This window comes from Salarias fasciatus, chromosome 23, assembly GCF_902148845.1.
Source record: "Salarias fasciatus chromosome 23, fSalaFa1.1, whole genome shotgun sequence".
In the NCBI taxonomy this organism is placed as follows: domain Eukaryota; kingdom Metazoa; phylum Chordata; class Actinopteri; order Blenniiformes; family Blenniidae; genus Salarias; species Salarias fasciatus.
Window position 1 is genome coordinate 34,840,047 of NC_043766.1, and position 26,565 is coordinate 34,866,611.

The 26,565-nt window shown below is 44.2% G+C and overlaps 2 protein-coding genes across 2 annotated transcripts in view; both read right to left on the reverse strand.

The window, feature by feature from the left end:
- Nucleotides 1-26,565, reverse strand: part of LOC115382175 (NACHT, LRR and PYD domains-containing protein 3-like) — an 86,086-nt gene that overhangs the window by 23,784 nt on the left and 35,737 nt on the right. Inside the window, exons 8-9 of the mRNA XM_030083861.1 lie at nucleotides 19,315-19,488; nucleotides 3,641-3,811 (exon numbers count right to left, since the gene is read on the reverse strand). Coding sequence (XP_029939721.1) covers nucleotides 3,641-3,811; nucleotides 19,315-19,488 — 345 coding nt within the window. The remainder of the gene's footprint in view (nucleotides 1-3,640; nucleotides 3,812-19,314; nucleotides 19,489-26,565) is intronic.
- LOC115382200 (protein NLRC3-like) overlaps nucleotides 21,428-26,565 on the reverse strand; it is an 85,212-nt gene continuing 80,074 nt past the window's right edge. Inside the window, exons 6-7 of the mRNA XM_030083895.1 lie at nucleotides 26,448-26,498; nucleotides 21,428-23,533 (exon numbers count right to left, since the gene is read on the reverse strand). Coding sequence (XP_029939755.1) covers nucleotides 21,678-23,533; nucleotides 26,448-26,498 — 1,907 coding nt within the window. The 3' untranslated portion in view covers nucleotides 21,428-21,677. The remainder of the gene's footprint in view (nucleotides 23,534-26,447; nucleotides 26,499-26,565) is intronic.

The window sequence follows — 26,565 nt, forward strand, 5'->3', positions numbered from 1 at the left end:
GATCATTTCTACCCAGCAGCTGCAAGACATTAAATCTGTCTGAATGATTATAATAAGGCTGCTTTTCCTTCACATATGTCACCTTCCTGTTGATGTTGGACAGTTTGAGGTTTCTGCTCATGGAGTTTGTGTCCAGGTCAAGTTGGGTGAGATCTGATGGAGAGAAAAAAGAGAAAAGTCCTGATCAGACACATGTGGTGGATTTGATGTTTGTGGACTTCCTGATTGAGAGAAAGTTTGATGAGGACACTTTTGTCAGACTTGTCTTGACAGTAATGTTTGAATGAATCCGAAGCTTTGATTGAAAGACAAACGGACAGTGATGAGTCCAACTTACACTTCCTCAGACCAGGTTTGAGCCTCTGCTGTCCACCATGGTCCACCCTGCAGGAAGAGAGACAGTCAGAAGGGTTTTCTCTCCAACATGAGTCCTCACTGCTGCTGAACATGAAGCAGAACTCCTCATTTTGTCTCTGGAGACAGAAAGAGGCTGAAATACTCTGAGTCCACCATCTGTAGGACTCCATGATAAGCCCAACTTAAAGTTTTAAACTTTGCTCCAAATGTTTGTGTTGATGTTTTTCTTTACTACTCATTGAAAAACTCAGTTTTTCGCGGCTGAAACCCAATGGGGGTCTTGGCCTGGGGTGGGTAGCTGCCCGTGGCATGGAGTCTGGTTCTCCTGGGTTTGGACATGGCCCTCTGCCTGAGTGGGTGTGGTTGGCTGTTGGGCTCTTGGGCCCTGGGTCCCCCTGCTGTGCCCGCTCTGGGTGTCTGGTCTCTGAAGAAGACAGCTGACAGCTGCCGAAACCGTCAGGTAAATAACAAAATACCTCCCTGGTCTTTGGAAAAGAACCTTTGTTCTGGGTGTCTGGTGCCCGGCAGGGTCAGAGAAGGAGAAACATGCAGAACCAGGCTCAGAGGAGATTTTATCGTGATTGATCATCAAAAACCTAGATCCCACTTTTTCAGATGTCTTATAGCCCCTATAGTTTTTGCCAAAACACATTTTCTCTTTTCCTCATTTGGCACCAAGAAATCAGCTTAATGCAATACTTTAGCTTGATCCTTTTGACAGGTAGAGGCCTTCCATCATTGACGAAATGATACACAGATTAAGTAAAAAATCTGGGAACAAGACAGAAGCAGCATGGGAGACAGATTTGGGGGAGAGACTATAGATGATGCCTCACAGAAGAGTCTAACTCCTACACGTATTTCCTCTCTTTGTGTCCGCCATGGGTTGATTCAGTTCCACATTCTTCATCGTCTATACGATTCAAATGATAGACTTTCTAGAATCTTCCCCAGTGTGAACCCGGGCTGTCTCAGATGTAGTCATTGTCCTGCATTAGTTGGACTTATGTTGTGGTTATGTTCTTCTCTCACTGAATATTGGAGACTGATCTTTGGGGTTTTATCTCATAGCTGTGGACAGACGACAAACCAGTTAAAGCCTTTTTTGGCAGAACAGCTCCAAATTTCAAACTCAAACGCTGTGTTTTCCTCTATGTTGGCCCGCAGAATTATTCTCTTTGATTGGAAATCAAAAAGTGTCCCGTAATTTTCACCTTGGCTGAGGGAATTGCATTCTTCTATACCCTCAGAAAAGTTGAGTATAGAATCTTGCAACAGTTTTACCCTGACTTGTGAAACTTTCTACAGATTCTGTTGAGTGTTTTTATTTTGGTTGTAATTGATGACTGTAATCTCAGCATTGATTCTATACACCATCATCCCAGACATCCTAACCACCAAACTGCAAGAACTACAAATCCCGATCCTCACCTGCTCCTGGGTTAAAAACATCCTGACTGGACACCCACAGTCTGTGAGACTCGGTCCCCACCACTCATCCACAACCACACTCAGCACTGGTTCCCCCCAAGGCTGTGTTCTGAGCCCTCTTCTGTCCGTCCTGTACACCCACGACTGCTCTCCGACCCCCCAACCAACCGCATCATTACATATGCCAATGACACCATCGTGGTCAGACTCATCCGAGGCGAGGACGAGAGGACGTACAGGGCCGAGGTGGAGGAGCAAACAACCTGACCCTGAACGTCCAGAAAACTACAGAACTGATCATGGATTTTAGGAGGATCAGACAGGACCACACACCCCTCCTCATATAAATGGAGAACAGGTGGACTGTCACCACCTTCAGGTTTCTGGGCACCCACATCTCCGCAGACCCTCCTGGTCTCACAACATCAGGGCCCTGGTCAACCAGGCTCAGCAGCGACTACATTTCCTTTGTGTGCTCAGGAAAATCAACCTGAACACAAAGCTGCTGCTGGCCTCCTGTCACTCCTCTGTGGACAGCGTGCTGACGTCCTGTCTGAGTGTGTGGTACCAGGCTCCACTGCTGAGGACAGGAAGGTGGTGCAGAGGGTCCTGGGCTGCCCCCTGCCCAGCCTGGACCACATCTCCACATCCTGCTGCCATCACCGGAGACCCCTCATCCCCTGCCCACCCCCTGTTTGACCTTCTGCCCTCTGGGAGACGCTACAGGTCGATTAAATCACACACTAGCAGACTGACAAACAGCTTCTGCCCTTGGGCCATATGCACTGCAAACACCCAGGGATACAGAGACACACACTCACTCAGGAACAGTCTCCCATAACACCCCATAATGTCTCCCATATTGTTTCTGTTATCCACCAAAATGCCTGTGTTGTTTCCTGTTTTGTCCCTTATGTTTGTCTCTAGTTTCACCTGTCCTTGACCTTGTTTCACTGTGGTGACTTATTGCTGTACATGAGCACCCCCAAAATGTCTTTGTACGCCCCCCCCCCCCCCCCCCCCCCCACAGACAATGACAATAGAGGCATTTCCACTTGCCACTTGCACTGCCACTTGCACCTTTTAGCCATATAAATGTCATATATTCTTGAGGTTTTAGTTTTTATCTGTTTTTATTGTAAGTACTTGTTTATTCTTACTGTTAATGTTATTCCTCTCTTCTTTGGGTATATATTTTTCTCAGTAGTTAACCTTAATTTAATGTGATTTAGTTTGATTTGTGTCTCTTATCCTTTTGTGTATTTATCCTTTTGGTATTCATCTGTGTACCCAGCTGAGAGTGCAGCTCACCGGAGTCAAATTCCTAGTTTGTTGACAAACCTGGCCAATAAAATCTTTCTGGTTTCTGATTTCTATTCTATTCTATTCTATTCTATTCTATTCTATTCTATTCTATTCTATTCTATTCTATTCTATCAACAAACTTACAGTACGCATGTAAATCGGCATGAGCTTGACTGGAAGACACTGTAAACACTGCTGTTTTCTTGTTGTTGTTATTCTGAGAGCCTTGACGTGGGGGCAGGAGGATTTTGGTTATATGTGTGTTGAGTGTGTTTCAGTTTAGTTGTTAAAAAGATAAACAGAATGTTTTTTTCATGTGAATTATGTATTTTGAGGCCTAAAGACAGGTGGTAACAATAAACATTCACATTACGTGCTGACGGAACATCAGGAGGCAGAACACCAGCTGAGGGGAAATCTCCCCTTATTGTCTCAGTTTATTAGGTATCTTTGGCCCATTGTGTAACATTGGGAGGTTCATCACTTCTCTGCTGCTTTAAAGCATACCTCCCAGTCTCCAGGATGAGCTCCTGTTGTGAGTTCATACCTGAGAGTCTCCAGTTTGCAGTGTGGATCCTCCACAGCTTCAGACAGTTTGACTCCTGAGTCTCCTGGATGGTTGTAGCTCAGGTCCAGCTCTGTCAGATGGGAGGACTTGGATCTCACAGCTGAGACCAGAGAAGCACAGCCTTCCTCTGAGACCAGACACCCTGACAGACTGGAGGCACAAACATGGCTGCATCAAGTCAAGAAGGAAGAAGGAAGATCCTCCACATGATGAAGCAGCAGCTGGATCCTGACCTGAGAGCTTCCAGGTTACAGTGAGGACTCTTCAGTCCAAGAGACAGACGCTTCACTCCTGAACCCTTCAGGTCGTTGTTACTCAGGTCCAGATGTGTCAGACTGGAGGACTGAGAGCTGAGAACTGAGGACAGAGCTCCACAGCTTTTCTCTGACAGACCACAGCCGCTCAACCTGAAGAACCAGCAATGAAAACCAGATCAGTTTAAAATCAATGTTTTTGAGATTATGTTTTTGATAAACTGCTTTCTGAAATGAAATATGTCCAGATCAAATCAAACAACAACCCCCACTTGACCCAATCAAACATCTTTCAATGATAGATCCTGTGTCCAGTGTTACGACAGTGCGGAATACTGTTCAGCGTTTAGGAATCTTTTCACCTGACAGGAATAAAACCTCCTCCTGATAAATCCTGTCTGATCATCAACTGGAGACATTCTAAAGAACATCTCAGTCTCCAGGATGAGTTGACCTCGGAGGAGTAAGACCTGACCCTGAGAAAGTGAAGGCTGTGCTCGACTGGCCTGTACTATCCACAGTGAGGCAAGTCAGAGCCTTTCTGGGACTGGCAGGCTACTACAGAAGGTTCGTATCAGGTTTTGCTGAAATTGCATTCCCCCTGAATTCTCTGCTGGCTGGCATTCCAACAGATCAGAAATCACAGACGACAGGGGTACAGTGGACATCTGAATGCCAGACCTCATTTGATGCCCTTAAAGCAGCCCTGACACTGGCGCCTATTCTGGCGTATGCCAGTTTTGAAGAATCATTTGTTGTGTACACTGACGCAAGGTTCAATGGACTTGGGGCTCTTGTTGCTCAGGTAAAAGGAGCGCGAAAGCATGTAATAGCCTATGTGAGCAGAAGCTTACATCCCGCAGAGCGAAATGATGCTAATTATAGTTCCTTTAAATTAGAACTGTTGGCGTTGAAGTGGGCTATAACAGAAAAGTTTAAGGACTATCTAACAGGAGTGCAATTCATGGTGTACACTGACAATAACCCGTTAGCTCACCTACACACTGCAAGACTGGACGCTGTAGAACAACGTTGGGTTGCCCAACTTGCGTCCTTCGATTTCAACATCAAGTATCGAACAGGTAAAAGTAATGCTCATGCTGATGCCCTCTCCAGATTTGCGGTTCCCACAGCCCAATGGAGTGATTCAGCTGCACCTGTTACAGCCATTGTGGAGCTGCTGTCGGAGGGCAGCGAGCCAAGGCTAAAGATCCAGACAGTCAATGTGTGAAGAGCGTCGTGGAAAGTCAACAAATGCCCTGAAAACCAGAGCGCCTGGCCCTCTCCAGTAGAGCAAAGTGGCTGCTGCAACAGTGGAAGAATCTGGAGGTGAGAAACGAGCTGCTGTGCCGTAAGGTAATAGACCAGAAGACTCATGAAGTACACCACCAGATGGTCTGTCCAAGTTCCAGTTGTGAGGAAGTTTGGAGGAAGGTGCATGAGGCAGGGGCCCATGCTGGTGTTAAGAAGACCCTGGCCAGCCTAAGACATCACTTCTACTGGTCTGAAATGGAGGGGGACGTACATCATTTCCATCAGGGTTGTTTTGCCTGTAGCCTGCAGAAAAGTAGGGTGGAGCCTAAGGCCCCCCTAAATCTCATTCCAGTTTCTTACCCACTTGAAGTCATAGCTTTAGACCATTTATCTCTTGGCTATCCCACTGATGCATATCAAAATATATTGGTAGCCCCGGACCAGTTCACGTGTTTCGCTTGGGCCATCGCCACACGTGACCAGACAGCCCAGACACTGTTAGGGTGATCTGGGCGAGCATCGTACAAAGTTTTGGTTGCCCAGCCCGCTGTCACTCAGACCGTGGAGCCAATTTTGAGTCTTCGTGAACCAGCAGACGCGAGGTGCGCCCCAGAGACTGCAAGGGAGGACGACGCGAGTGCACATTGGAGACCAGGAACACGCTGGGACCGCCAGTGCCACAACATGACGTACACGCAGGGGAAACTCTGCCTGGCCCGTGAGTACCTTGAAGGTTCAGTAGCACTGGTCGGACGAGCTGCGCTGAGAGCGTGGGCGTGTTAGATCAAGTCACTGCCGCAGCTCTGTTCCATGTAGGGTTCCAGCGTGTAGACCCAGCCCGGAGAGAGCAAGGCGAGCAAACGGGTGTGTGACGTTATATATACACACATGCGTCAGAGCAGAGGAAGACGCCGCCTTTGGTGGGACCTGGCACGAGTGACCGAGAGATCCCTGTACCGGATCCCAGGAACAGCATAGAACACCTCGGAACTTTGAGACCTGCGTTTGTTTTATTATATATATATATATATATATATATATATATATATATATATATATATATATATATATATATATATATATATATATATATATATATATATAGGCCCATTTGTTTTACTGAACTTTTAACCAACTGAATTTTATTTGTGGGCTGAAATGGTTTCAATATATCTTATTAGAGTAACTTCCTGTCTGGTGTCCTTGGCAAGTGTGCTCACACCCGGTCAGATCCCGTTCATTAACAGTAAACTTCGACCAGGTCAAACTTTTCTGTTATTCAACCTATCCATAGCCCATCCTCACATACATCAATATCAGCCTGATCAGGCAGCAGCTGGATCCTGACCTGAGAGCTTCCAGTTTACAGTGAGGACTCTCCAGTCCAAGAGACAGTAGCTTCACTCCTGAATCCTTCAGGCCGTTGTTACTCAGGTCCAGATGTGTCAGACTGGACTGAGAGCTGAGAACTGAAGACAGATCTCCACAGATTCTCTCTGACAGACCACAGCAGCTCAACCTGAAGAAGAACCAACAATTAAAAGCAGCTAAGTCTTTGTCATGGACACATGTCTTCATATTTGTTCATGCAGTACGTACAGAGCTTTGTTGGAGGCTTTGACCACTGGCAGCAGCTTCAGAAGAGCCTCCTCTGAAGCAGAGTATTTCTTCAGGTCAAACTCCTTCAGATCTTCTTCTGATGACAGTAAGATGAAGACCAGAGCTGACCACTCAGCAGGAGACAGACTAACTATGGAGAGACTTCCTGACATCAGGTACCATTGGATCTCGTCCACCAGAGAACCATAATTCAGTTCATTCAGACAGTGGAACAGACTGATGCTTCTCTCTGCAGACAGATTCTCACTCAGCTTCTTCTTGATGTACTGGACTGTTTCCTGATTGGTCTCTGAGCTACTTCCTGTCTGAGTCAGCAGACCTCGAAGGAGACTCTGATTGGTCTCCAGTGAAAGACCCAGGAGGAAGCGGAGGAACAAGTCCAGGTGTCCATTTGGACTCTTCAAGGCCTCGTCCACTGCTGTCTGATGGAGATGGTGGAGCTGAGGCTGTTGTGGAGATTGTTGAATGGTTGTTTGTTTCTCTTCCAGCAGGTTGATTCCAGATTTGATGAAGGTCTGATGGACATGAAGAGCAGCCAGAAACTCCTGAAAGCTCAGATGGATGAAGCAGAACAAAACATTCTTGTGGCCGTTCTCCTCTTTCAAGATCTGTGTGAACATTCCTGAGTACACTGAGGCTGCTTTGAGATCGATGCCACACTCTGTCAGGTCGGGTTCATAGAAGATCAGGTTTCCTTTCTGCAGCTGATCAAAAGCCAGTTTTCCCAGAGACTCTATCATCTCCCTGCTCTCTGGACTCCAGTGTGGATCTGTGGCAGCTCCTCCATCATACTTGAACTTCTTGACTTTGGCCTGGACCACCAGGTGGTGGATGTGCATCTGAGTCAGGGTCTTGGGCAGCTCTCCTCCCTCTCTGCTCTTCAGCTCCTCCTCCAGAATTGTAGCAGTGATCCAGCAGAAGACCGGGATGTGGCACATGATGTGGAGGCTTCGTGATTTCTTGATGTGGGAGATGATCCTGCGGGCCTGCTCCTCCTCTCTGAACCTCTTCCTGAAGTACTCTTCCTTCTGTAAGTCGTTAAACCCTCGGACCTCTGTCACCCTGTCCACACTGTCAGCAGGGATCTGATTGGCTGCTGCAGGTCGTGTGGTGATCCAGATGTGAGCAGAGGGAAGCAGTTTCCCCCTGATGAGGCTTATCAGCAGAACATCCACTGAGGTGGACTCTGTTACATCAGTCACGAATTTGGTCTGGTGGAAGTCCAGAGGGAGTCGACACTCATCCAGACCATCAAAGATGAAGACCACCTGGAAGTTTTCAAAGCTGTAGATTCCTGCTGCTTTGATTTCAGTGAAGAAGTGATGAACAAGTCCCACCAAGCTGAACTTCTTCTCCTTCACTACATTCAGCTCTCTGAAGGTGAATGGAAATATGAAGTGGACGTCCTGGTTGGCTTTGTCTTCAGCCCAGTCCAGAGTGAACTTCTGTGTCAGGACTGTTTTCCCAATGCCAGCCACTCCCTTTGTCAGCACCGTTCTGATTGGTTTAGATCTTCCAGGTGAGGCTTTAAAGATGTCTCCTGGTCTGATGCTTCTTTCTGCTCTGTCTGCTGTCCTGGATGCTGTTTCAATCTGTCTGACCTCATGTTCCTGATTGACCTCTGCAGTCTCTCCCTCTGTGATGTGGACCTCTGTGTAGATCTGGTTCAGGAGGGTGGACTCTCCTTGTCTGGGGATCCCCTCAGACACATACTGGAACACATTTTTCAGTTGGGACTTGAGTTTTTGCTGACACTTCTTAGATATCGGTGACAAAAGAAGTTTTTGTGGACCATCTTTCCCGAATGATTTTTTAAGCGACAAAAAACATCAACAGAAAAAGAAAAACATTAAAACATTTAGACTCATATTTAAACTGCTCAACAATAAATTAGGTTTACATTAGGTATAACATATACACTTCTTATACACTTCACCAGAAATCGGAACAGTTGACATTTGGGTTTGTATAATCAGAAGTGATCAACTCGAACGAGGTGGTCCTTCAGAAGTAATAAAAAGTAATGAATCATTTTCTCATATGTTTGTTTTCTCTTCAGCTCATTGAACTGTGAATTTCAGACTGGCTGCAAAATATCATGCAGGAATCATAAACTGATCTTCAACAATAACGACAATGACTTTTGACATTTTTTGTGAAGTCATGTATATTTTTTATCAAAAAAAAAATCAACAACAGAAAATGAAAAGATAAAACGTAAAAGGAGAGCACAGTTTGTCCTTTTCGCCATTTAATCTGTCATGATTTATCTCTGCTTTTTCACATTGTAAAAATATCAGTTATAACATCAAGTTTTCTTGTTTCCAAGACTTACCTTGAGGTTCTGCGGTGTTTATGGTGTGTTTATCCCATATCCACTTCTTCCCCATTTTCTCTAACAGCAGTTTCATGAGATCCAGAGCATGGCTGCTGTACCTGTCGTGTATCTGTCTCACACTGTCCACCTTGTCCAATGTCTCCAGTTTTTCCTCTGGGATTGCTTTGCAACCTTCAAAGATGCCAATTTCAGTCAAATGGAACTTGAATCTTTTAAGGTCTTCAGGTGTCAAATCATCCAGCATTTTCAGGAGGATTTCAGGAGTTGAGCTCATCTTTGTCGTTGTGAAGAGTCTGATTTATCTCACTAAACCTTCACTGTGTTCATCGACTTCCTGGAAAGACCACGATGAGGTGCTGATATGCGTTAATGCAGGTGAGATGTTTGATCCTGAAAAACACAAAACAAGAATCCTCATGAGCTCCTTCTCAATCATTCGCTTGTTTCAGGTTGAGGTTTATCAAAGACAATGTCTGATTTCATTTGGGTACGACGACCACAGATTTTATTATATGTTCTTGACAACTTGGAGTGCAGAGCAGGAATCAGAGACCATGAGTCAATGACCATGTCAGGACCCTCTGGGCCCCGCCCCCTGGCTGGGTCCCATCCTGTTCTGTGTCCATGTGTGTCTTCAGCCCCACCTGTTGTCTACCTCACCTAATGTTTCCATCGACCAGTGGTCATTCCCCGTGTGCTCAGTACCCTCATGTGCTGGCTCTGTGTCTCCCCTTTATAAACCTTTCTCAGCTCTTGTGTGGTTGCTGGTTCATCTGGCTTCCTTTGTGTTTCCCCAGTCACCTTGCTTTGTTTCCTTGTGTGCCCATGTCATGCAGCCTTCTGCAACTCTGCTTTGGGTTTCAATGCCTCTGAACTTCAGGAAACCCTTCACTACTCCATCCTCATGTGGTCTGAGTTTGGGTCCATCTTTTGGGTGTGACAAAACAAAGAGTCAGTTATCAGGAGTCAAGGACCAGGAGTCAGAGACCAGGAGTCAGAGACCAGGAGTCAGGGACCAGGAGTCAGAGACCAGGAGTCCGAGACCAGGAGTCAGAGACCAGGAGTCAGGGACCAGGAGTCAGAGACCAGGAGTCAGAGACCAGGAGTCAGGGACCAGGAGTCAGGGACCAGGAGTCAAGGACCAGAAGTCAGGGACCAGGAGTCAGAGACCAGGAGTCAGGGACCAGGAGTCAGAGACCAGGAGTCAGGGACCAGGAGTCAAGGACCAGGAGTCAGGGACCAGGAGTCAGAGACCAGGAGTCAGGGACCAGGAGTCAAGGACCAGAAGTCAGGGACCAGGAGTCAGGTTTTATTGCATATATTCTGTCCAGCCTGTCTGTAATGACTGTGGTTATGTAAGGAAGTTCAGTTCCTCTGGAAACAAAGGAACTGAACTTCTTCTTTGCTGCTCTGGTTGAAGAGCAGCAAAACAAAACAGCTTCATCACGTAGCCGATATGCCACATCTCTCTTGTTCTCTCCCTCTTTTACTGCTTCAGGTCTTAACAGTGAAATTTAACAGACTATAGGTCTCTGCTCTATATTCTCTCATCGGTGTAGATATTCAAACATTGGTGACGTTCTGGCTCCACCACTGTTGTGTGTGTGTGTGTGTGTGTGTGTCTGTGTGTGTGTGTGTGTGTGTGTGTGTGTGTGTGTGTGTGTGTGTGTGTGTGTGTGTGTCCATACCTTTGAAGGACTGAAGTGTTTTCAGGTCAAAATGAGTTGAATTCTGGTCTCAATATGAAGTGAAAAGGTGAAAAAGAAGAAAGGAGCAGTCAGCAGTTTGAAATGAGAGGATGAAAAGTCTTCTGCTCTGTTCTGGAAGCTTCTCACCTTCTGTCGTTCATGAGGAAATGTTTTCTCCCCCTTCAGAGAAATCAGGTGTCCTGCAGAGCGCTGGAGGAAGGAGGGCTGAGAGGGGAACCAGGGCGGGACTTCCTGTGTCTGTGGTCTGCTTCTCAACAACAGTCGCCGTGACCTGAACGTGCACTCACTTCTGCTTCTCAGCACAAACCACAGCAGACCAACACAACCACAGTTCACACAGCTTCAGCTCTCTCAGCTCAGCCTCTGCTCTGATCAATAAAACTATCTGTTGATGACGATAATACTGCATAAAGGAGTAAATATTTGTGATTATAACTTGGGACTGAAAAGATGATCTAATCTAATCTGATCTGATCTGATTAATCTAATCTAATCTAATCGAATCGAATCTAATCTAATCTAATCTAATCTAATCTAATCTAATCTAATGTGATCTGATCTGATCTGATCTAATCTGATCTGATCTGATCCGAATTAATCTGATCTCATCCCATCTGATTTGATGAAAACCTAATAAATCCTCATCCTCATCCTCATCACAACAGTGAAGGTTGGACGACTGTCAGATCATTTCTTCTTCTCAGTTGCTTCATGAACGTTCATCCGTTCTCTGAATCCCTCCTTCAGTCTTCAGGACAGAAACTGCTGGAAGTCCCACAGACACAAATGAAAACCCTGGAGACCGATCCTGTCAGGTTGTTGGTTTAAAACCCTGGAGACCGATCCTGTCAGGTTGCTGGTTTAAAACCCTGGAGACCCATCCTGTCAGGTTGCTGGTTTAAAACCCTGGAGACCCATCCTGTCAGGTTGTTGGTTTAAAACCCTGGAGATCGATCCTGTCAGGTTGTTGGTTTAAAATCCTGGAGACCGATCCTGTCAGGTTGCTGGTTTAAAACCCTGGAGATCGATTCTTTCAGGCTGTTGGTCTCAGACTCTGGAACTACTTGCCCATGTTGCTCTGTATTGTTGAGTCTTTGGATTATTTGAAAAAGAACTTGAAGAATCTTTTATTCGGGGAAGGTTTTGCTGAATATTCACCAGATAAATCTATAAAAACTGGTAAAACTCTCTTTATTTGTTATATCTTGCTCTCTACAGCACTTCGTGATTTTATCTGTGAAAACAGCTTCATCAATAAATGTTACTCGCATTCTAATTAAAACTGTGTGTGGGAACAGTGTGAACGAGGCACTGTGTCAGTTGATGTGTTTGTGGGAGCCGCCAATCCAACAGCACCTGTTACACAACCTGCTGATTCCCTCCAACACCACCTGTACATATATAGTTTCCAATTGCAGGTACCGTTGTCTCTGCTGTACATCTGTACTTTGTACTTTTTTTTTATTCTTACACCCCTCGTATTCTTACTGCACTTTGTGTAGCCATATATTTATATGATTTATTGGTATTCTTTATTTCTTTGCTGTCTTTCTATTTGCTCCAAGGAGTGGTTTCAATGTCCTCATGCATGTATGATGACAATAAAAAACATTTTGTTCTATTCTATCCCCGGACCCCTCTCTGGCCCCGCTCTCATTCACACACGTAGGGTTTTGGTAGGCGTGCTTATCATGTCGGGTGTGGTGGAGGAGGCCATCTAAGTGGCCTCAATCACTGCACCCTTCGTTGGCTCACCTCTCAGTCTTAAAGCGATACTTCAACATTTTGGCAAATTGGCCTGTTTAGCGCAATTCCTTAGTCATTTCGAACAGCATACTTACTTTTTTTGTGAGGGCGAGCTGTTGTTTATTCAGAGTTGAGTCGGGCAAGGTTTTCGGGATGGACACAATGGAAGTGGACAGTATTTTGGTTCCCCCTCGTCAAACTCATCAAATACACAATCCAACAACCCCAAAACACTTTGGTGGGCAAACCAGATTGAGTTGTTTATGTGAAGATTGCAAAGACGGAACTACTTGTCTGGGCGTAGTGATTTCAAAAGAAAAAGTAGTTCCCAGTATTTGCTTCAGTGTCGTAACGCTACAATATTATTTGTTGGTGTTCCACAGCGTAGTGAATGTGCGGATTAGAATTTTGCGGATTAGAACACATTGTGCATGTGGACTCAGTTATCTCATTTTCTTGTGGTGGGTCAGTCGAATGGTGATCTGTAATAGGCCTCTCCTGATGCTCTGGTGTAATTTGACACCTGGATCCTCAGCTTCAAGCCCCAGTTCTCTACCAGCTATATTCTCAAACTAAAGTCCATAGGATGCCTTCTGTCATGTCTTCATGAAGGTGCAGTAGCCGATAGTCTGGATTGTCAATATTAATAAAAAGACCGTCATATCTGTGCACTCTCCTCCTTCGCTTCACTTTCTTTTTGTTGTTGTCTACTTGTTTGTTCACAAGTTTCTTTCTTCCACTTTCCTGTCTCTTTACCTGTCTTTTTGTCTCCCTGTCAAGTCCAGCAATGGCATGTATCAGTACTCAAAGTAAACAAAATAAATTAGGAAAGCATGTTAACAAGAGGAGCTTTATGTTCATAAGCTCCTCTTGGAAGAGCAAATCTGTTTCAAAATGTAATCCGGAACAATTACAAGGTAAGGCCAGTTTTCACACTGTAGGATAATCACAATGAGTTTAGCCCTGATCTTGTCCTCCTGATCAAAGCCAGCAAAGGTCTGACTGTCTTGTGTTTGTAAAAGAGATGAACATGAACATGAAAACATTTAATACTTCTGAACAGAAACTGTTGTGTGTGGATCAGCTGGGAGCCAACCTGTCCACCCCCTCCTAATAAACCTCCCTGATTGGATGAACCGCTCTGACTGATGCTGCTGCTCCAGAAATCCCTGTCTCAGCTGTGTTCATGTCATGGAGACATGAATATGTCACGGGTGTGGGATGGAAGGACCCACGCGCAGGCAGCCAGGTGGAAAACAAAAAGTCCTTTATTTTCAGAACAACTCAGGAACTCAGGAACGGAGCTGGTGCAGGCCAGGACACACGAACACATGGACAGACCCACAAGGAGCCGACAAGACACACCAGGGGAGCAGGGCTTAAATAGGGGCAGACACAGGTGAGGCACATTAGGTGGTAACGAGGCAGGCAGGTGAACATGACTGCAGACAAACACAAAACAGGACCCGAGCGCCCCCACATGGCGGCAGGGGCACAGGGCGTGACAGAATATATGTCAATGAAATATATTCACTATATGTCAGTGAAATAGGAGCAATGCCGAAATGAATGAATGTGCTGAGGGAATGAGCTCTCTGCTTACTGTTAACAGTGGAGATGAATGTAAACAAACTGCACAAAGTCAGGTTTGCAGGCAGTCACGTGACCTGAAGATATGCCCATAGGAAAGACTGGATGATCAAATGTTGCAGTACAACACTCTCCAGATGTTTACCATGACATGTCTACAACATGTGCTGCGGACCAATGTACCTATTGCACAATTTGGAGTGAGACTGGGCTGAAATGTCTCTCACTTCTGAAGAAACCTTGTCCCGTGTAGCTATCCAGGTCTTACTCAGAGGAAATGACACCACTGCACCGAAGCTTTTTGAACTTTTATTGTGTTTTTTTTTTTTATTCAGACCAAGGATTACAAGTTTTAATTCAAGAGAACATTTTTGCAAACAGATAAAACACCAAAAGAAATGAGTAAAAATCAAAGAGAACTGATTTTGTGTTGGTTCCTACACGTCTTAAATTTCAGCCATGTGTTGATTTGGATTTGGAAAGTTTAGGTGAGCAGTGATCAGAATTTACCACTCCTGGTGATCTGTTGTTAATCTCATTTTTGGTGTTTAATTCAACTTAAAAGTTTGTCTGATTCAAAGTTCAGAGAGCTCCCAGCAGGTGGCAGCCTCTTTTGAGCATGCACACTCCACCGGAAGATAGGGCCGTCATATAAGGTTCATACATAAGCTGCTCTGACGCATGTGTTCCTGTCTCGTTACCAAGGAAACCAACTCAGCCTCAGTTCTCAGCAAAACACAACAGCACATTTTGAAAAAAAGAAAAACAATCTTCTGCTTTCAGCCCACGTGGGATCTGCAAGTGAGTTCTTCACACCAACCAATCAGGACAAGATGTCGACTCGCGAGGTGACATTCAGTTCAACACCTGCAGAGAACCCACCACTTCCTGTTCAACTTTCTGTGCAGCAAAGCCATCCTTATTTGCAACAGCTGATAATGTCTGCATCTCAATCATAACAAAATCTTATTGGTTAAATCAGCCAGCATGCGTGGGATTACATATGAGCGGGATTATAAAATGATATTTGATGAAATGAGCTTACATGATACTACTTCAAAACATAAAAGAGTAATGAATAAAAATCAAAAGTAACATAAAAATCAACTGAAACTTCCACTGTGATGTGTGTCACTGAAAAGCAACGCTCATTCATTTGTCCTCTTTTGACTCCCTCTCTCACTGGTTTGGAAGTATCTTTCATGAGGAGGAGCTGGTCTTGCACCATGGAACCTCCTCCAGCATGTTCACTTATTCATTATCTGAGAACCATCAACATGAAAGCCTGCCAGTCATCAGAAACCCAGCTGGCATAATATCCTGGACACTGGACGAGATGAAGCTACCAATATCAAGACAAAGAAACTCCTCACAATGCACAGAGGGTTCTAACCGAAGTCCAACAAGTATCTATTTCTGTTTGTGGGGACTTCTGACGAAAGAAGGAGGTGGTGAGCTATACAGAATCAATCTTTACGGCAATTTATTTTAAAACACCCCTCTCACCTTGTGATAGACTTCTCCTCCTTCCTGTTGTCAGAGATAGAGACTGTCCTTCCTACAGAGGACACAGACTCACTGAAGAACCAGGGAACCAGAGTCTAAATCCAGCATAGAGAGGATCAGTGAATGTTGTGTTGAAGGTGTAGAGGGGGATCAGAGAGTCAGAGGAGACTCTGAAGAAGGACAGAGAGCCAGCAGGACAGTCCACATACACTGCTACTCTACCAGAGGAAGAGGAGGAGGAGGAGGAGGAGAAGAGGACTGTTCTGTTGCCTTTGTGACAGACAGAGTAAGCTGCACCAGAACATTCCAGACTCCAGGACTGATGATTCTGTCCAAACGTGTCCTCAGGCCTGCCTTTTTTCCTTTCGATTTCTCTGTAACTCACTGATATACAAACTTCACCGCTCCACTCAACCTCCCAGTAACATCGATCTCTCAGATCATTTCTACACAGCAGCTGAGGAAAGTAATGAAATCTGTCTGGGTGATCAGGATACGGCTGCTCTTCCTTCACATGAGTCACCTTCCTGTTGTTGTTGGACAGTTGGAGCTTTCTGCTCATTGAGTTTTCATCCAGGTCAAGTTGGGTGAAATCTGATGGAGACAAAAAGAGAAAATTCCTGATCAGACACACGTGATGGATTTGTTGTTTGTGGACTTCCTGATTGAGAGAAAGTTTGATGAGGACACTTTTTGTCAGGCTTCTATTCACAGTAATGTTTGAATGAATCCAAAGCTTTGATTGAAAGACAAACGGACAGTGATGAGTCCAACTTACACTTCCTCAGACCAGGTTTGAGCCTCTGCTGTCCACCATGGTCCACCCTGCAGGAAGAGAGACAGTCAGAAGGGTTTTCTCTCCAACATGAGTCCTCACTGCTGCTGAACATGAAGCAGAACTCCTCAGTTTGTCTCTGGAGACACAGAAAGAGGCTGAAAGACTCTGAGTCCACCATCTGTGGGACTGTTTGACTGAGTGACAAGAACAAGTCCAACATTTCTACACAGAGATCATCATACAAAGCAACTGTGACAGAAGGGAGTTAGAGAGAGGGAGGGAGAGAGGGAGGGTGAAAGAGAGAGACACAGAGAAACAAAGAGAAGAAGACAGAGAGAAGGAGAGAGAGTGAGATGGACATTTCTGTTCCTCTCCTCTTAAATCCAGCTGGGAAATGTGCTTTCAAAGGATCCTTCACACTTCTTGACTGTTCAATGAAAACATAGTTTGACTGTGTCGGGGACTCAAGGATGGCGAAGCATTAATGTGATGAACGAAAGCATGTGTGGCAGAAGTCATGTTTCTTGTTGAGGGCTCCTCGCAAAGAGCCGAGCAGCCACGGCAGGCTGCCGTGGCCATGCAGCCTGCTCAGTCTCTCAGAACAAAGAAACAATAGCTCCTGTTGATCTACCCCCCACAGCAGGAGGCTCACCCAGTGGTGCAATAACACAGTCCCACCTCATGATGGCACTAGTGAGGCCCGCTCCAAACATGGAAGAGGGACCCAGAGTGTGCAATACAATTGGTGGAGCTGGGGGCGGGAGGCTGACGTCATCAGCGGCTCAAAAGCCCCCGCACAACGAGAAAGCAGCAGACTAAACACAGACTTTTTCTCTGAGCAGATGCGGATCCCCCACATCTCATTCACCGAGTAACACGAGGCCCAAGCCGCCTTGCTAGTTATGGCTTGACTGGACCATCTTCCCTCCTCTCATCAGTGGATCAGGCTGTTTTGTTCATTCCACATGTGAATCTGTTTCTTTTACGGCATGGAACACACGTTCATGTGCACAGCGAGCATTTCCCCTCCCACCTCAGTTCCACCGAGACGACCAGGCTCGCCTGTATTATCTCTGTGTGTGAGAGAAGGATTCAATTGCTGATTCTCATTTTTCCCCTCTCTTTAATGTTTGGTGTGCTGAGGATAATCCAAAACAAGGTGAAAGATGAAAATCCTGACCAGGATGTTATTTTCCTCCACTGCACCATCCACTAGGAATCTCTATGTAAATCGGTATTACAGCTGAATCATGTTGTGAATCCTGTCGTGAAACTCGTCAACTTCATACGAGCAAAGGGACTTCTGCACCGTGAGTTTATTGCGTTCCTGGAGGAAACTAATGCGGATCACCAGGACCTCAACTTTCAGTGCTTTAAAATAGACATTGTAAGTAATAAAAAATGTTGTTGTTGGTTCATTTAATTTTCAGTATTTTAAGACTCATTTCAATAAATAGTTAAATACTGTGAGGCGTCAAAGACAGATATTATGTTGTAATGCTTTTGTTCATTTTCATTTGAAGTTAAATCACACGTTTTCTTCCATGTCCCATGATATGTATTTGTTTCTCCAATGAGGTGGGGTTACCAAAACATTCCATCCATCCGCTCCTGGTCTGGCCCCTCTGTCAAATTTTAGAACCCATTGTGGCCCAAGAAATGGAAAAGTTTGTCCACCCCTGGGTTATACAGATGTCAACAAATTGAACATTGTTGCCTACGAAACAAATGGTGCATCAGAGGTTATCTGCTATTTTTCAGATTGTAAATATTTTAATAATCAGTCACTATCTTTTGTGATCATTATCAACCATATTCATTTACAAATACATCAAATTAACCTTAAAATTGATCCACAACATAATTATACCTGTAAGATGATGCCAGTGGTGACTGGCCAAGAGGCGCTCTGACACTGTTCAGATATTGAACCAACTGAGTAAATATTTGGAAGTCTGTCCAGTACTGAGACCTCTGGGTAAAAAATAAAAAAGTAAAGTGTCATCTGCATAAATCACTATGGTGCTCTTGCCTTAAAGGTCTAATACACGATTTTCTCGAAAAGACGAAGCCCCACGTCTGTTACTCACTTTTTGAACAACGCCATGCGCCAGACCATCCGCCCGGCTCTCCTGCTTCTCCCAGGAAACGCGGAAGTGTACAAGCGCGATCTCCTCTTCTCCGGCGTGCACGGCTCTGTTTACAGTTTCTGTGATCCGCCTCGCTCATAAATAAAGCTTTTTTTCCAAAACAGTTACAGTTTCATTATGTCAGACTCGCCATCAGTAAGTACTAGCTCAGAAGCTCACCGGCTACATAAACACTCTGAATGCGTAAAAGGGAGAAGCTGATTGGGCGCAAGCACGTAAAACCGCCTTACGAAAGCAGCTCATCAGAATGACTGACAAACAGACCCACCAGTTATTTAGGTGATCCACCCAGAAATCAAAATGTTGTATTACACCTTTAAGTAACACTGTTAATATCCTGACTATTCCTGATGTGTTTTGCCAGTGGCTCTAAGGTGAGGAAAAAAGGAGGAGGAGAGTGGGCATCTCTGTCTGGTCTACAGAGCGGCAAGAGGGGAGAGGACATGATCAAGACTTAAGTCTCTGACGGATTATTCATAGTTTTATTTTCCTGTTTGTTTTTGATAAAGTGCTCTTCTAAACCTGTCGAAGACAGAACACGTGGTGTGATAATGATAGAGCGAGTCTTACATATGTGTTTAACATTTAGGAGCCTTCTCACATGAGAGTATTAAAACCTCCCCCTGGTAAATCCTGTCTGATCATCAGCTGGAGACATTGTGAAGAACATCTCAGTCTCCAGGATGAGCTCCTGTTGTGAGGTCATACCTGAGAGTCTCCAGTGAGCAGTGTGGATCCTCCACAGCAGCAGACAGTTGTTTGACTCCTGAGTCTCCTGGATGGTTGTAGCTCAGGTCCAGCTCTGTCAGATGGGAAAACTTGGATCTCACAGCTGAGACCAGAGAAGCACAGCCTTCCTCTGAGACCAGACACCCTGACAGACTGGAGGCACAAACATGGCTGCATCAAGTCAAGAAGGAAGAAGGAAGATCCTCCACATGATGAAGCAGCAGCTGGATCCTGACCTGAGAGCTTCCAGCTTACAGTGAGGACTCTCCAGTCCAGCAGAAATCACCTTCACTGCTGAAACCTGCAGGTCGTTGTTACTCAGGTCCAGATGTGTCAGACTGGAGGACTGAGAGCTGAGAACTGAGGACAGAGCTCCACAGCTTCTCTCTGACAGACCACAGCCGCTCAACCTGAAGAAGAAGCAACAATGAAAACCAGATAAATATTTGTTATGGACTCACTTTCTACTTATCTGACTTGGAACATCACAAGCACAGTGAGTAGAGGATGTCAATCTGCTACTCTCCTGCCAATCACATGTTGGAAAATTTACTGTGTAGTTTGCTTCATGGATAGCAGTGGAGAAAACTTCAAAAGTTACTATGTTCCATTTAGAAGTTCTGCAGATATTCTATAGAAATAGGGGGGAGAACAGAGTGTGGTGAATAATAATTCCCGATCATGTCAGAACCTGAGAGTATTCAGTTTGCAGTTTTTATCCTTCACTGCATCAAACAGCATCTTCACTCCTGACTCCCCTGGATGGTTGTTACTCAGATCCAGATCAGTCAGACTGGAAGACTGAGAACGGAGAACTGAGGACAGAGCTCCACATCCTCTCTCTGACAGACCACAGCCGCTCAACCTGAAGAAGAACCAACAATTAAAACCAGCTGACTGTTTGTCATGGATACAGTTTTATGCACTCATTATTAAGCCACCAGTATTTTTTAGCTTTCAATGAATGTTTGCAGATAACAGAGTTTCTTTGTCCACCTTTTTTTTTTTCATTATGGACAAAAACAATCTGAACAAAAATATCTACTTTTGAATGTGTGGAACATTTACATTCATGGAAAAAAAAGCAGTCGTTCCTTTAAAAACAAACCAAAAAAATCTGTTCACAAATGCAAAATACAAAACTGCATGAAAGATTTTGAAGTTGTTGCAATTTTTGACCTCAAATTCATTCCTCTATCCAATCGGATTGTGGCAAATCGAACTGTCCAATCAGGGAGCAGATGGTGTTGTGTTCTTCCACACTGCTGTGGACTCTTCAAGGGGAGGGGAGTATCAACATGGTTTAAATAAAACATTGAAACAAGTCATCTCCCAGTTCTGGCTTGAAAATTGTAAAACAAAATTCTGACAAAATTTGGATTTTGTGTTAATTTTGCATGTAATGGAATAAAATTAGTCCAGTTCATTACATCAAGCTTGCTTTGACAACAAACCAGAAAGATGTTCTTCATTTTAAAAGGAAGTGACACACTGAGTCCACCACCTGCAGCTGGTGAGATCTGCTGTTTTCTGGGCGACTCAATTCATTTAAGATATCAAAGTCGTGAAACGATGTGCCTGAGCCACATGCAACAGCAGGGAGGTTTCCTGAACGCACCAAATAAATCATTGAAGTCATTCTGTAGCTTTATTTATCAGCTGATGGCTTGTCTGTCCTCTCCTCCTCCTCTTTCTCCTGCTCAGGGTTCCTCATGTTGTCTTACTGCTTGGCCTCTGGGTGTTCCGTCAAAGCAAGCTTGAGAAAATGAATTATGGTTGTATTTCATTTCACGCCTTGTGTTAAACACATAATGGGAAATCACAGCAGGCAGTTTTTAATGTTTAAATTCCAAATGTTCAAAGTGGATGTAGGAGACGACTGTTTTTTTTTTTCCGTATTCTATTTTTTAGCCCATGTTGAAACAGTCCTCCCCTTGAAGAGTCCACTGCGGTGCTGCAGGACAGAAAGCCACCTGCTTCCTCACTGATCTGGTTGATTTGTCATCTTCCAATCACATAGGTGTAAAGATGAACACAAAATTTATAACCACAACTTCAGAGTTTTGCATGATGTTTTTGTGCTTTGCATCTGCAAAACATCATGTGTGCAGAAAAACTTCTACGATTGGTTCCAAATGGAAATCTTTTTTTTCTTTTTCTTTTTTTTTTTTTTTTTTTTAACATTCAAATCTGCGTTGACACATTCACCAATCTGAATTTTCCAGGCTGATTTTTTTTACAGGATGACAAAACTTGATGTACAAAAGGAAACTCATTTTATCGTTAAACATTCGTTGGAAACTTCATAATATCAGTGCTTGATGTAAAACTCACTCAGGTCTTCATATTAGTTCACGAGGTACGTACAGAGCTTTGTTGGAGGCTTTGACCACTGGCAGCAGCTTCAGAAGAGCCTCCTCTGAGGGAGAGTATTTCTTCAGGTCAAACTCCTCCAGATCTTCTTCTGATGACAGCAAGATGTGGACCAGAGCTGACCACTCAGCAGGAGACAGACTGGCTATTGAAAGACTTACTGACCTCAGGTACCATTGTATGTCCTCCACCAGAGAACCATCATTCAGTTCATTCAGACAGTGGTGCAGATTGATGCTTCCCTCTGCAGACTGACTCTCATTCAGCTTCTTCTTGATGTACTGGACTGTTTCCTGATTGGTCTGTGAGCTACTTCCTGTCTGAGTCAGCAGACCTCGAAGGAGACTCTGATTGGTCTGCAGTGAAAGACCCATGAGGAAGCGGAGGAACAAGTCCAGGTGTCCATTTCGACTCTTCAAGGCCTCGTCCACAGCTCTCTGATGGAGATGGTGGAGATTTGGTGTTGTCTTCGTCTCTTCAGACAGCCAAGAGGTTTCCTGTTTTCTATCCAGAGGGTTAATTCCAGTGTTGAGGAAGGTCTGATGGACATGAAGAGCAGCCAGAAACTCCTGAAAGCTCAGATGGATGAAGCAGAACACAACATCCTGGTACAGACCGCTCTCCTCTTTCAAGATCTGTGTGAACATTCCTGAGTGCACTGAGGCTGCTTTGAGGTCGATGCCACACTCTGTCAGGTCAGATTGATCAAAGATTATTTTTCCCTTTTGCAGCTGCTCAAAAGCCAGTTTTCCCAGAGACTCTATCATCTCCCTGCTCTCTGGACACCAGTGTGGATCTGTGGCAGCTCCTCCATCATACTTGAACTTCTTGACTTTGGCCTGGACCACCAGGTGGTGGATGTACATCTGAGTCAGGGTCTTGGGCAGCTCTCCTCCATCTCTGCTCTTCAGCACCTTGTCCAGAACCGTAGCAGTGATCCAGCAGAAGACCGGGATGTGGCACATGATGTGGAGGCTTCGGGAGGTCTTGATGTGGGAGATGATCCTGCTGGCCTGCTCCTCCTGTCTGAACCTCTTCTTGAAGTACTCCTCCTTCTGGGGGTCGGTGAACCCTCGGACCTCTGTCACCCTGTCCACACAGTCATCAGGGATCTGATTGGCTGCTGCAGGTCGTGTGGTGATCCAGAGGCGAGCAGAGGGAAGCAGATTCCCCCTGATGAGGTTTATCAGCAGAACATCCACTGAGGTGGACTTTCTAATGTCAGTCAGGCTCTTAGTGTGCTTGAAGTTCAGAGGGAATCGACACTCATCCAGACCATCAAAGATGAAGATCACCTGGAATTCTTCAAAGCTGCTGATTCCTGCATCTTCTGTTTCACTGAAGAAGTGATGAACAAGTTCCACCAAGCTGAACTCCTCCTCCTTCTCCAGATTCAGCTCTCTGAAGGGGAATGGAAATATGAAGTGGATGTCCTGGTTGGCTTTGTCTTCAGCCCAGTCCAGAGTGAACTTCTGTGTCAGGACTGTTTTCCCAAAGCCAGCATCTCCCTTTGTCAGCACCGTTCTGATTGGTTTAGGTCTTCCAGGTGAGTCTTCAAAGATGTCTTCTGGTCTGATGCTTCTTTCTTCTCTGTCTTTTATCCTGGATTCTGTTTCAATCTGTCTGACCTCATGTTCCTTATTGATCCCTGCAGTCCCTTCCTTAGTGATTTTCAGCTCTGTGTAGATGTCGTTCAGGATGGTGGAACCTCCTTGTTTAGGGATCCCCTCAGACACACACTGGAACTTTTTCTTCAGTCTGGACTTAAGTTTTTCCTGACACTTTGATATCGCTGACAAAAGAACTTGTTGAGATCCGTTGTTCCCTATTTTTTTAATTCAGAGACAAAAAAAAAAGAAAGATTTGAACAACTTCATTTTGACTCATCTTCAAACTGCTCTAAAATGCATTTAGCTTAACACATACATACTTAGATCACAACTTATTGCTGAATAAACTGTCTGCTTATGGCTTTTCTGCTTGTTCTCTTAAGTGGTTTAACAGCTATTTAACAAATAGATCACAGTCAGTATACTTCAATGGTAGTTTTTCTTCTGTGCTGAAGCTAGAATGTGGTGTTCCTCAGGGTCGCTGCCTTGGCCCTCTGTGTTTTTCAATTTTTACAAATGCTCTTCCTTTCATCTTAGATAGATCCCATGTAGCTGTGGTGCACCCAAATGTGCAACCACATTTTGATAATGTTTTATTATGAATGTTATAACCAAATGTTATGGTGTCAAAGTATTATTATTTATAGTTTAAAAATCTAGTGTGATGAAACACAAGTGTTTTATGTTTATAAAAGATGTATCTGTGAAGTTGTGGGTTAGTGATTGAGAGATGGAATGCGGAACCTTTGCCGCTGTGCCCGCCCCGATGCGCTCTGGGGACGGACTTCCGGTCTCAGCCTCAGACGTGTTTTGGGAACGACACGAGTGCATCTGTGGTTCTTTCGCTCATTCTCTTTCTTCATTTCACAGGTCAGTCACTGATTAAACTTGCTGTAAATGGAAGCCTTAAGCTTCGTATGACTTCTTCAAGTAATGGAAAGCCATTTTATGTTGTTTGATGGCCGTTTGATATGACTTTTCACGTGGGTTTATAGAGCCGCGCTGCGCCGGAAGTCTCGCGAGAGTTAGGTGTCTTATCGCGAGATTTCGTGTGTCTTCATGCCAGATGTGTATTTTCTTCAGAAATGTATTTGTTTGCACTTAATAGCTCCGAATTGACACAAGAGGACTCTTTGACTCGAATTTATTTGTTTAATCAACCCTTAATGCTTTGTTTGTGTAGGAATAAGAATGATTTATGAAGTTTACTGAGATCTAAAATATGTTTTGTGTTGTATGAATATTTTGTTGCAGATTGACATGGTTATTTAATTTATATATTTCTATTTCTATGTGCTAAGTCCAAATTTGTATTTGTTTACACAGCAACTGAACCAATAATCGGAGTTTGTGATAAATGTGAATGTATATTCATGTGAGATTATTTTATGGAGACTTTTATAGTTATCTGGATCTGGACAGAAGACATGGCACTTAATGTGAATTGTATACATGTTTATTGATTTAATAAGGCGTGTTTTGGGAACGACACGAGTGCATCTGTGGTTCTTTCGCTCATTCTCTTTCTTCATTTCACAGACACAACAATTCTTTTTGTTCTCGCGGTCACCAAACCTGGGACCCGTAACATAGCCATGTACGCTGATGACTCAACTATATATTACAGTTCAGAGAACCTGCAAATTTTGAATAATGTGCTTCAAAGTGATTTAGACCATGTATTTGAATGGGTAGAGTCTAACAGACTAGCTTTAAATGTTAGTAAAACGAAATGCATGATTCTGGACACTAGGAAGCAATCTAAGAACAGAAACTTTTTGTCCCTCACCGTAAATAATATACCCCTGGAGCAGGTGCAAAAGTTTGTTCTCCTTGGCGTAACTATAGATGATCACTTGAGCTGGACTAGTCACATTGGAAAGATTGTGACAAAAATGGGTAGAGCTCTTTCTGCCATCAGACGATGTGCTTATTTTATGACAGAATCATCAGTTAAATATGTCACTCAGTCTTTAGTTCTATCTCATCTGGATTATTGCTCAGTCATATGGTCGGGTACCACAAAAAAAGATATTCATAAACTACAGGTGCTGCAAAATAAAGCCGCACGACTAGTTCTTCGTTGCCCATTTCGGACTCACATTGACTATATGCATCAGTGTTTGTCATGGCTACATGTGGAGAAGAGATTACAGAGGAATCTTGGAACTTTTTTTCAGAATATAAGGATAAAAATGAAACCTAGGCCTCTATATGAAAAAATTATCTATGTTCATGATCGCCACTCTCATTTGACTAGATCCCATGTGGCAGATTGCATATCACTTCCAAAGGCTCAATCTGGGGCTATGCGAAGAACGGTGATGTACAGGGCAGCAAATCTGTGGAATAGGCTACCTTCTACTGTAAGAAAGGAGAACAACATAAAAGCTTTTAAAACCATGGTCACGAAAATCCTCATAGCATGATTGCCTTGTAGGTGCATTCTTAGTTCTTGTTGTATGTCTCATTTGTATCATTGCCTTGTTCTATCTGGTTTTCTGGTCTTCTATTTAATTATGTGTGTATATTTATTTTACTTCTTTTTCTTATTCAATTGTTTAATGGTCTTTATGCACTGCGTTTTATGAGTAGTTGTTTTATCCATTCTGCTCACTGTTTTATGTACTTTGCTTATGTTTTTATTTATAATTGTTGTACGTAGTTATGGACCCCAGGAAGATTAGTTGTCACCCTGGGTGACAGCTAATGGGGATCCAATCTTTAATAAATAAATAAATAAATAAATACTTCCTATACACCTCACCAGAAACTCTAAGATTTTAGTTTGGATATTTTGTTTCTATAATCAGAACCTGTCAGGATTCTGCTCTGGCAGGCTATGGGCCATCCCAGTCTCCCTGGGTCCTACTGATTATTCATTGCATTCACCTGGGGACTGCCACTCTGCCTACCTAATTAAACCTCTCTCTGCCACCTGGTCCATGTCGGATTGTTATCCTCACTAGTCTGCTGTGCTGCTGAAGAAGTTTTTTCCTGCTCAGCCTTTCTCTGTAAGGGATTTCGCCTTGACCCCGCCCCGCCTCGCCATGCCACGACCTCACCACGAGCCAACCTGTGGCACTGCCGCCAGGCTGCAGTCGTTGTGACTCTCAGCACTGAACAAACCTGTGCAAACTTCATCTTGTCTCCATCTCTGCGCTTGGGTCAAACGGCACTCTGATCATGACAGAAACAATCAACTTAAATGAGATGGTCCTCAAGAAGGAAAGTAATTAAGAATCAA